Here is an 11,032-nt window from a genome sequence, read left to right on the forward strand (position 1 = left end):
CGCCGCCCCGCGGGTGCTGGACCTGCGGGGCGGTCACAGGCGCTGCCTGCTGGCTCCGCGTGGCAGCCAGGCACCTCAGCGGGCATGTGGGTCGACAGCCTCCCGGGCTGGAAAGGGATGCCCACCACGGTCCCGTCAGCCCTGGGGCTCGACCTCGTCTCGCTGGCCACTGGGCACCGGGCCCCGTCCCGCCCCGAGCCCCCCGTCCCCCCTCCTGGAGGCAGCCCCCCGGAGGACTCTGGCCTCGCTGCTTTTTGTGGCCTGGCCCTGGCCCGGGGCCTCGCTGCCGGTTTTCGAAGCGAGTGTGGCCGGGCCCCGGGCCGCAGGAGAAGATGGGCCTGTGGTCTGACGGGCCGGCGGCCGAGAGGAGGGCGCTTCCCCAGGTCCCACTGAGGACAAGATGCTCAAATCCCACAGCTTGCTTCACGCCTGACTCTTGCAGAATCCTTTTCGGTTTGGTGACAGCAGAGGCCGCCCCAGGCCGGCTGTGGCTCCTCTTCCGCGTACGTCGTGCCTTGCCCGGCTCCTCTCGGTGGCAGAGCGCATCTACACGCCTGGGACTTGAGTGCAGTTAAAGCCAAGTCTGGTTGGATTCTTCTGCCCCGCCTGCATCTTCAGTGCTTTGTATGGTTTTCTTGCCGGTGCCGATTTTCGGTTGTGCTTTGAGACAGTGCGATGAGCCAGGCGTGGCCAAGCCCAGAGGAGTCTGCTGGGCGCGCGGACGCTCGCGAAGGCCACTGTCCCGCCGGTGCCCCCCGCCTGGCCCCGCCGCCGGGAGCCTGAGTGGGCACCATCGCATGACCGGCTCGCCCCAGGCACCCTCCTGGGGGAGTGTCACCCCGAGGTCGCCCTGGGGAGTACTCCCAACAGGAGGCAGGGGCAGGGGCATCTCTGGCAGAGGCCAGGACCCAGGACCAGAGGCTGGAAGCGGAAATCGGCGCATGGGAAAAGGTGACATTCCTGAAGCAGGTGGACACAGAGCGTGTCCGGAAACGGCCTGAGCAGGAGTGTCAGGCTGTCGGGAGGTGGCCACGCCTGACGGAAGATTTACAAGAAAGCCCGAATCAGGAAGGCACGGTCGCGTCCCTGGCGGGAGACCCACCCGCAGCGCGGAGATCCGCCCTCTCCCAAGGCCTTCCTCGGGTCACTCTGTTCGTCGAGACCCCCACTGGGGGCCTTTGGTTGGAGGGGGGCAGCGAGAGTCCCTCACATAATGTTCACGCCCACCACCTGTGCCAGCTGAGCTGGAGGGTCTCACACGGGCAGCTCCCCTTCTTCACCGGCAGCCAGCGGTGTGGACTCTGAGAGGTGAAGTAACCGGCTCAAGACGACACAGGGAGCGCCGGGGCCGGAACCCAGCCCTGGAGAACTCCCGCCCTGTGCCATGTAATGCCACCTCCCTGTCTCGGGAAAAAGAAACAGGAGAGAGCTGCCAGGCGTGAGTACAGGCCCGAGAATGAAGTGTGGTGTGGATGGAAGGGCCAGGGGCGTCAGGCAGCCCGGCGAGGGCCGGGGTCGGCGAGGTGGAGGCGGTATGCGGGGTCGGGGGGCAGCTTCACAGTTGGTGTGGACCGTGACTCGGTCATCTGGACAAAGTAAATGTGAAATAGATTAAAGAATCTTAAAACTAGGGGGCAAAAAAGAGGATCTTATTTCTGCATGGCAAGCGCTCCGTAAACTCAAAAGTGATGGGAAATTTAGAGGAAAGTAGGTAGAGTCGAGTTCTTCAAAGTATGAAGTTGCTGTAGATTTAAAACCCACATACAATTGCAACAAGTAGGAGGAACATCGAGGACCACGTGTGAAGCAGGTGCCTCGGGAACACGCGCCCCGGGCAGGGCGGGGGTGGAGCACGCGGGGGAGCCTCTGTGGGCACAGCCCATCAGCAGCCTCAAAACCATCAAACCCTTGAACTCCCGCCTCTGGAAACCCGTCCTCCAAGGGAAAAGACCCAGCAGAGCCTCGTTTATAATCATGAAACACTCACAGCAGCTGACGTTGGCGAGCGTACCTCCAAGGAAACAGGACGTAGCTGTTCAAGAGCACGTGTGCCCTCGAGGAAACGTGTCTTGGGCTGCCTGCTACGGGGCGTGGTCTCCGCGTTCAGTCTCCCGGGTGGGGTGGTGATAAAGTGGTTTTGTAGGAGAGCACGGGAGGAGGGGAGGGCGCCCTGTTCCAACTTTGGTGGGTTTGAAATTCTTCCTAATTCAGGGGGCACAAGAGGGCCAGAAGACACTACCCAAGCACCTGGTCACAGTGGTTGCCTGTAGTGGATACCTTTTTGTATCTTCTGAATTTGAGCCATGTAAATGTATTATTTATTCCAAAAATAAATAAAATTTACATTTTAAAGACTCAGTCCTAACATTCTTTATCGTATCAACACCAGCTGAATCAAGTTACCACAAAATAGACACCAAAGGCTTCTTAAAAGTCATATTTACAAAGGAGTCTACAATATATGGAAATGCTTAGCCTACAGTACGTTTTTAAATAATTTGATGTCATGTATGTAAAAAATATGCATAGAAAAAATTTAACATATGTGTATATATGTGCATAGAAAAAAACTGGAAGAAAACACACCAAAACACCAGCAGTGGTTGTATGGGTGGTGGGGTGCGGGCAGGTGGGGGGGCCCGCGGGGAGCCGCAGGGTGGGGACCAGGACAGCCAGGACAGCCGGTGCCTCCCCCTCGGGGCCCCGCCACGTCCTGCCCTGGATCTGTGCAGTCGAGTGTGCTACCTCCAGCACTTCTCTAGGCAGTTAGTCTTTAAAATCACAGAGGAGAGCGAGCGAGCGCCCGTCTTCACCTCTGTACCTCTAGGGCTCCACTGGGGTGGCGCTTGCACGTGTGATGACATTGGTCGTGACTCCGCACTCAGCCTCTGCACTTACCCCATGTCAGTTATGCCTCGGTTCCCCCTGCGGACCAGGGCTCCGTCACAGCCACTCCTGGAACCAGCTCGGCCCTGCAAGGCCTTCCCCAGTCACGCCCGGCCCCTCCTTCCTGACTTCCAGGAAGCATTCTTGTTCTGAATAGGATTTGGGGTCACTTAGGAAACTGCTCTCGATGCAGTATTTTATTTATTTTTTTAATTTTTTTTTTTTTCGGCCCTGTCCATGGCATGCAGAAGTTCCCAGGCCAAGGATGGAACCCCAGCCACAGCAGTGACAATGCTGGATCCTTAGCCCGCCACCAGGGAGCTCCTCGATACCATATTTTAAAGTTGAAGACATCAGGAAGGAAGGAGATCAGCAGGAAAGTGAGGTGGTGATGGGATGAACTGGCACACAGCAGCGGTGCCACAGCTCCGGCACAGGGCCCTTGTCACCATGACTGGGGGGGGGGGGTAGTGAGGGCCTTGCCTCCCTGCCCTCTTGACACCTCCCTAGGCCACCCCAACAGCACAGGCCTGGGTGTCTTCAGGCTTCAGGCATCAGGTCACGTGGGGTGGGGAGAGCAGCTGTGTCCTCCAACAGGCCCCTGAGCTCTCCCGAGCAGGGGGTCACTGGGCCCCCGGGTGGGCAGGACTGGCCACAGTCAGGGGATGAAGAACCTTGTTCAGGCACAGCGTTTTGCCTCTGAGAAGCCATCGAGACTACCCGCTAGTGGCCAAGAGCTGAGTCCCCCGGCTGACTCCAGCCCTCCACGCTCAGCGCCAGGGTGACAGTGGTGAAGGGGCGGGGGGCGCCAGCAGCCGCCACCAGACAACCCCAAGGCCTCTCCGCCCTGCACTGCTGCTCTGGGTTCTCAGCTCACTGCCCCCCCCCCGCCCCCGGGAGTGCCCTGAGCATCCCCAGTGAGACTTAGCAGGAGCTGAGCCAGGAATCAGGACCCGCTCTGCTGCCGCCTCGGGGCTTTGTGGCACCTCAGCCTTCCCTGCGCAGCCCCAGCCCCAGCGAGGACATCAGGGGCCGATGCCCAGTGGCCCGGCTGCCCTCCACTCCAGGACCAGCCCAGCAGCTGGCTGCCTCCTTCCTGCCTGACGGCAGGGCCTGGGGGATCCCCGCCAGCCCTGCATCACCCCGGCCCCAGCCCAGGGGGCTCGAACGAGCTTGTCACCAAAGGGGCAGCTGTAGGTCTAGAGACGAGCAAAGTGGGGGACTGGGCCAGGAGGGACTGAGCAGTCACCAGGCGGGATCCACACACCCAGGGGCCCGTCAGGTCCCAGGGCTCTTTCCAGGCAGAAGCTGCCGGGCCGTGAGGGCAGCTGGAGTTCCCAGCACCTCCAGGGGCCCAATCTCAGATGCCACTGCGGATCTGCTGTGAGGACCTGGGGCTCCTGCTGCCCCAAGTCTCAAGTTAGAAGAGATGTGACTAGCCACTGACTCCAAGGGTCAAGGTTCACAGAGGCTATTTAACTGGCCCGGGACACACAGCAGGAGGAGAGGAGCCCTCACCCAGGACCCAGGATCAGCTGCTGGGCTGTGCAGGCCTCCACACTCCCCTCCTCCCCACAGGGCTGGCACGCACCCACCCACACTTCAGGGCAGGTGGGGAGCTTGCAGATGCCCCAAACCACTTGGAAAACAGCTGGGGACACTAAGAGTGGTGGCAGGTGCAAACCTAAACCAAGCCCCTGCACCAGGCAACAACTTCCTGCTGCCCAAGCCCCTTCCGCACCCTCCTCCTTCCGATGGCCCACCACCCAAAGCCCCCTCAGCCTGGGGACACTGGGGACAGGGTGGGCAGTGGGTGGCCCCAGCCGGGCGGTCACTATTCATCAAGCAGATCTTTAGCCCTCTGCTCCTGGCAGAACATCGTGGCCCTCCAGCCCGTGCTGGTGCGGCTTAAATTTCACGGCCCAGCAGAATTCCCGGGCAGGACAGCCTGGCCACCCTTCCTGATCCCAAGGCTTCCCAGGGCACGGCCCCAACTTTTTAGCCAGGGTCCCTATGATGTCCCGAAGAGTCGTGGTACATCCGGCAACAAGCCTCCATCCTCAAAACCTTTCTGCAGAAACCAGTTCTGTTGGCTGAGGCAAAAGGGGTGGCCCGCAGCCACCCCATCACCCAGGGGCCCCACCTAACAGCCACTGGATTGGGGCCACAGGAGCCCAGCCCAGAGCTGGCCAGAGCACAGGCCCAGGGGAAGGCACTTCTAACCCTGCCTTGGGGGGGGGGGGCGCCCACTGGGGGCCGGGGCCCTGAGGCAGCACAGCCACAACAGAGGTGTGAGAAGCAGGAGCCCAGGACTAGGGAGCGGCTAATCGTCAGAAAGCAGCAGGGTGACAAGGACAAGGCCAGGCCTGGGCTTGTTTGGGTGGGGGAGTCCCAGTGGTACCCAAGGAGGGGCAGGTGGCCAGGAAGGATGGGAGAAAGGAGGCACCGCCTGGGGCCTTCCTCTCCCAGGGCAGCGCAGGCCTTCCTGCCCTCCACAGCTCTCAGGATCTGAGCCGGAGCCCGAGGCCCGACACGCTGACTGTGCAGAGGACCCAGGCCCCGCAGCCCTGCGGCGCCTCACCCGGCCTCCACCCCTCTGCATATGCCTGCCCTACTTGGACGAGTCCGTCGCGCCCCTGCACCTGCCCAACTCCAGCTCAGCTCAGCTGTCACTCCGTCTGGGACACCTTCCCAGAGCCTCTAAATCAAGGTGGGAGGCGGGTGCTCCCCACCGTCAGCCTGGGAAGTGAGTTGAAGGCAGGGCCTGGCTCTCAGGAGTCGCCTGACCCCGCAACCTCGCTCCAGGGAGCGAGCCAGGGAGCTGAGCCCAGCTGAGATACAGAAAACCTGCCGCTTGGGGCCCGCCTGCCCGGCCCGGCCCCGCCCTAAAGCACGCGACAGACGAAGCTGTGATTCCGCGTACAGAGACAATGTATGTAAAGTGCCGGGTACAACGCTCTGAAAAATAGTATTCTCCAAAAAGCCAGCGCCAGGATGCCCCCGCGGTCTAGCCCTTGCCAGTGAGGTCCAGCGGCTGCAGGAAGGGTGGCAGCGGCAGCTCGTCCAGGGCCTCGGGGAAGCGGCCGGGCGAGATGGCGGTGACCAGCACCTGCATGGCACGCGCGAAGAGCGAGGGTGGCGCCAGGCCTGCCAGCCACTGGAACTTGTCCTCCCCCAGCAGCCGCTGCCAGCGCGGCCGGTCGCCCAGCAGCTCGCGGCGGGCCGGGCCAGCGGCGTCTGCGGGCGTGTACAGCGCCAGCAGGTCGAGCAGCAGCAGGCGGCGCTGGCGCGGCTCCCCGGGTGCAGGCGGCCCGGTGGCGGCGTTGGCGGCGGCAGTGACCGTGGCCCCGGCGTCGCGGCCCAGCTGGCGCAGGAGCAGTTCCAGCGGCGTGAGGCCGCCGCCGTCGCGCAGGCCAGGCGAGGCACCGTGGCCGAGCAGCAGGAAGAGGCACTCGGGGCGCGCCAGCTCGCAGGCCACGTGCAGCGACGTGCCGCCACCCTCCACGCGGCTGCAGCCCCGTCGGTCGAGCAGGCGCGCGCGCTCCTCCGCCGGAAAGTCGCGCACGGTGCGCAGGATGCGGCGCAGGATGCCCACGCGGTTGTAGCGCACCGCCAGCGCCACGTGCGGCCCGGGCGCCGCGCAGCAGCGGAAGCCCGCGCTGGGCGGCGCGAGCGCGCGCCGCGGGAACGTGGCCAGCAGGTAGTGCGCGTACGCCTGGTGGTCGTGCACGAGCGCGTAGAGCAGCGCCTCGGACGGCGAGTAGGCGGCGGCGCGTCCGCGCTCGTCCCAGTGGAAGGCCTCGCTGGCGCGCATGTCCTCGAGCAGCCACACGGGCAGCAGGTCCCGCACAGCCTGGTAGAAGGCGAACGACGACTTGCGGCACTGCTTCTGCGCCCGCGAGCGCGCCGCGCCTGCGCCCTCAGCCCCGCCGTCTGCGCCGCCCCCTGGCCGCTGCGCGTCCCAAGGCATGCTGGTGGCTGGCGCCTCCCAGCCTCAGGGCAGAGGCCTGAGGCAGGCCACCTGCGGGCAGAGGGGATGGTAGTGAGGGTCCGGTGGAGGACTCCCGTCCAGCCCTCCCACAGCCCCACCTGTCTGGGCCTCTCTCGTACCTGCCTCCAGCCTTGGACCAGTCACTTCCAGTCCCTCCTCACAGCTCCCTTCTTTTCTAGGCCCTGAACAACCGCCCAAAGCCTTGATCTAGCTCCGCCTGATCTCCCTCCCTGTCTTGTTTTCTGGCTCTTCTACTAGAGATGCCTTTCTCTGTCCCTGCCCTCGCAGCCCTACCTACCATTAAGGCCACACTGAAACCCCACACCCCCTGCAGCCCAGGGACCCACTGGAAGTTTCTGCTCCCACCTGTGGGGAGGTGCACCCAACCTCAATCAGGGAGAAGGCCAGGCACGGGGCTAGGGAAGCTGCAGCCAGAGCCTTTCTGTAGCCCAAGCTCCAAGTCCCCAGATCCATCTAACCTTGACCATGTCTGACCCCCAACTGCAGGTGGGGGTCCCTACCCCAGGGCCAGGCAGGGGCAGAGCTCTAGACTCAGACCTACCTGGTTAGTGCACTGCGATGACTAGTTCTGTCTTTGGGTGTATCACTTTCCTTCTCTGCGTTTCAGCTTCTTCATCTGTAAGAAAGAGGGAATGCAGGCTGGGAGCCACATCAGGAGTGGGGGCCTCTAGCCTTCCACCCAAACATGATGTTAACGGGGCGTGCCCACCCCTAGCTCCCGGGAGGAGGGAAGAGGATGAAATCAACCCAGAGACTGCTGTGCACACACTTCACAGTCTGCAAATCCCCTCCAGGTCCGCTGGCCTTCCTGGTCTTCCCAACTCCTACAAGAAGCAGGTACTGTCCTCCCATTTTCCAGCAAGGGACAAACTTGTCCAAGGTCAGTCAACACGTCATGATAGAGCCAGGCCTAGAACCCGGATCTCCTACCTCCCGTTTCAGGCTCATTCCAGAAGTGGAGGGAACCCCAACCCACGGGAAACCAAACTTGGGTCCTAACTTTGCCTCTGAGCCCCCTGCACCAACCCGAACCGTGGCCTCCAAGCCCTGGTCCTGCGCTGGCCCTGGCCCAAGCTCCCCTCTGTATTTTCTCAAGGGTAAGCCCTTGGTCGCAAGGGGCTGGGTCAGAGGACAGGCTGCGTCCACACGCGGTGGGTAACTAAGTTACAGAGCCGGGCCCAGTGGGGGTGGACTACAGCCACAGCGCCCTTTGGGGGGCACCATGACTGGAGCGACTCCACGCCTGGGCCTCCGCGCCCTGGGTGTACCCTCTGTGGACACCGGGCGCGGGGCGGGTTACGTAAAGTTGGGCCGCCCCGCGTCACTGGGCAGCGAGTCACGGTCGCGGCACACTGAATGGGGGGTTGGGCCGCCGAGGGCAGGGCTGCGCGCCCAGGGCCGCCGGCCCGCTCTTCCCAGTACCCTCCCGGCGACGCGGCCGGATCTCTGGCAGCCTCGGGTCGCAGAGGCGAGGCCAGGGTGTCTGCAGGCCAGTGGCCCACGCAGCGAGAGCTGCACCTGCATGCGCGCGTATTCAGCGGGGCTGAGGGGGGCGGCGGCCAGGGGGCAGCGGCCGGGGCGGGGGCTGCGAGCCGAGCCGGCCAAGGAACGGGGACTCACCTTGGGGGTTGGCGGTGCCGTGTCCCCGCCCCCGCTGCGGGCGGGAGCGCGCGCTGTCCCCCCGCGGTCAGGCGCGCAGGCGAAGCTCCCAGGACCGACAGGCAGGGGGGTACCGCCGCCGCCCGCGCCCGCCGCAGCCGCGCTCTGAGCCGCCGCGGCTCGATTGCTGGGCGGCGGTGCCGGCGCTGGCTGCAAGCGGGCGGGCGGGCGGCGGGCGGCGCAGTGCGGCCCGGGTCGGGCAGGACCGCGGGGCTGCCCGCCGCCGCCATTGGTCCGCGCTGCCGGTCCCCGCCGCCGCCCATTGGCCGCGGCGCTGCACCATTGTTACGTCATCGGCCGGCGGGCGGGGCGCCGAGAGGGACCCGCGGAAAAGTTGGGAGAAACTTAAGGGCGCGCGGGGGGCGGGGCCGGGGCTCCCGGAAGCCTTAGTCCCCTGCGAGGACAGGCTCCCTGCAGTGGGCAGCGGGTGGCGGGCGACCAGCCCTGAAACAGGCCGGGGGCCCTGCCTGCTGTGTCCCGACTCAGCGAAAGTCTGGGCGCGCGCCTAGCGCTTCCCCGCCTGCGCCCGTCCGGCTTCGCCGAGCGTGACTTTCCTTGTCGCCCCACGTGTCGTATTCCAGGTCCCCTTTGCACTGATCCTCCGTGACCTTGGGGTAGATCTCCTCCGGGACTGTTCTCCCGGACTACGAGAAGGGGTCAAGAAGTGGGAGCTGTGACCCCTTCTGCCTGGGAGGGTGCCGGCCCCTAGAGGGCCTTCTCCAAGCTGACTTTCCCAGGGAATGAATGGATGCAGCCAGCCATTTATGAGCACCTACTGTGTGCCAATCTCTGTGTTAGACGTACTTGATTTCACTTCATTTGCACAACCAGTAGTGGTAGTGATGAAAATTATGACCCCTGATTCACTGGGTGGGAATCCGGGCTCACAGGGAGGTGACCTCCAAGGAAGGAGCCACTGAGGGCAGCTGGGCGCCTTCCCTTCAGACATTTGTGGTGGATGGGGCCCCAGCCTGCCCACAAGGGAGCTGAGACCCCACCAGATACCCACAGTCAAAATGCTGCCCACCTCAGTGCACTGTGGCCTTGCAAGCCCCGCTACCACACCTCTTAGGGATCCCTGGCTACCACCAAGTTTGCAGAGCTGGGTCATCGGCCAGGGGCAGGGCTACAGGGAGCACTGGGTGGGGATCCGGACTCTACCTCTGCCCCCCTCTGCTCTAGGCTCCAGTCTCCCCATGGTTTGTGCCTGCTTTCCCGTTCTGGAAGTCTCTGAATGTGTTAGGGGCGAAGTGAATGGGAACCCTGGAGTTGACATTTGACCTTTGGGAGCCCCCGGACCCTGGAAGACAACCAAGGGAGGTGGCGTCCCAGGTAAACTACCTGTGGCTCAGGACACCAGCCACCCTGTGCCCATGTCCCCATTCTGCTCTTCAAGGGCTGAAGCTGAGACCTCCCACCGGCTCCAAGGCTCCCAGTGGAATGAGGGTGAAAGGGCACGGGCTGCAGGTGACTGGTGCGCAGCTGGCCTTGGGGCACGTCCCTCTCCAGCCCTCCAGCCCTCCTTGCCTCCCCTTCACCTTGTCCTCTGCACTCCTCGCTGGGTTTCCCGAAGGCCTCCCTTAAAATCAAGTCTGACCCTGTTTCTCCACTACTTAGAAGCTTCCCATGGAAATGGACTTAGCGGGATAGACGAGGTGGGGCGGAGGAAAGGCATTCCTGGTCCGGACACAGCTGGAGCAAAGGTCTGGAAGTTACAGAGGGAGGCTACAGAGGTCAGGTGGGCGGAGCCAGGAAGCACAGTGCCTCAAATGCCAGGACAAGGAGCTTGGGTTTGTCCTGAGAACCTGGAGGAAGAGGTAGAGGGGGGTTGGAAGTGAGTAAATTGTTTCAGGCATACACGGAGTTCTGGTTGTGGCTCAGCAAGTTAAGAACCTGACTAGTACCAATGAGGATTCGGGTTCAATCCCTGGCCCCAGGTTAAGGATCTGGCATTGCTGTGAGCTGAGGCGTAAGTTGCAGATGTGGCTTGGATCTGGAGTTGCTGTGGCTGTGGTGTAGGCCAGCAGCTGCAGCTCCAATTTGACCCCTAACCTGGGAAGTTCCATATGCTGCAGATGTGGCCCTAAAGGAAAAAAAAGTTATCTCAGGCATACAAAATAATAATAATATAAATTTTAAATGCTTGGGGAGTTCCCTGGTAGCCTAGCAGGTTAAGGATTTGGCATTGTCGCAGCTGTGACTGAGGTCGCTGCTGTGCGCAGTTTCAATCCCTGCCCCAGGAATGTTCACATGCCTCAGGTAAGGCCAAAAAAAGACAAAAAACAAGAAAAAAGCCTGGGAGCCCATGATCCAGTTTAAGAAAAATACTGGAGAGGAGGTCCCGTCGTGGTGCAGTGGTTAATGAATCCGACTAGGAACCATGAGGTTGCGGGTTCAATCACTGGCCTTGCTCAGTGGGTTAAGGATCCAGTGTTGCCTGAGCTGTGGTGTAGGTCACAGACCCGGCTCAGATCT

General features: G+C 62.7%; 1 protein-coding gene across 3 annotated transcripts; it reads right to left on the reverse strand.

Annotated features, from left to right (window-relative positions):
* Window positions 1–3,070: 3,070 nt before the first annotated feature.
* Window positions 3,071–8,727, reverse strand: ANKRD9 (ankyrin repeat domain 9). Of its 3 annotated transcripts, none has more exons than XM_003482319.5 (3): window positions 8,519–8,727; window positions 7,440–7,514; window positions 3,071–6,907 (listed from the first exon to the last, which is right to left on the reverse strand). In XM_003482319.5, the coding sequence occupies exon 3, from the start codon at window positions 6,854–6,856 to the stop codon at window positions 5,894–5,896; it is 963 nt and encodes a 320-aa protein (XP_003482367.3). In that variant the 5' UTR covers window positions 6,857–6,907; window positions 7,440–7,514; window positions 8,519–8,727; the 3' UTR covers window positions 3,071–5,893. The 3 variants fall into 3 exon arrangements, with proteins under 3 accessions (XP_003482367.3, XP_084826383.1, XP_084826384.1); XM_084970257.1 differs by lacking the exon at window positions 8,519–8,727 and adding an exon at window positions 7,925–8,177; XM_084970258.1 differs by lacking the exon at window positions 8,519–8,727 and adding an exon at window positions 7,668–8,177.
* Between the last annotated feature and the right edge of the window lie 2,305 nt (window positions 8,728–11,032).

This window comes from Sus scrofa, chromosome 7, assembly GCF_054392235.1.
Source record: "Sus scrofa isolate SSC_HxYL_T2T_F1_AM1 chromosome 7, Sscrofa_HxYL_maternal_Yorkshire_Landrace_v2.0, whole genome shotgun sequence".
NCBI lineage: Eukaryota > Metazoa > Chordata > Mammalia > Artiodactyla > Suidae > Sus > Sus scrofa.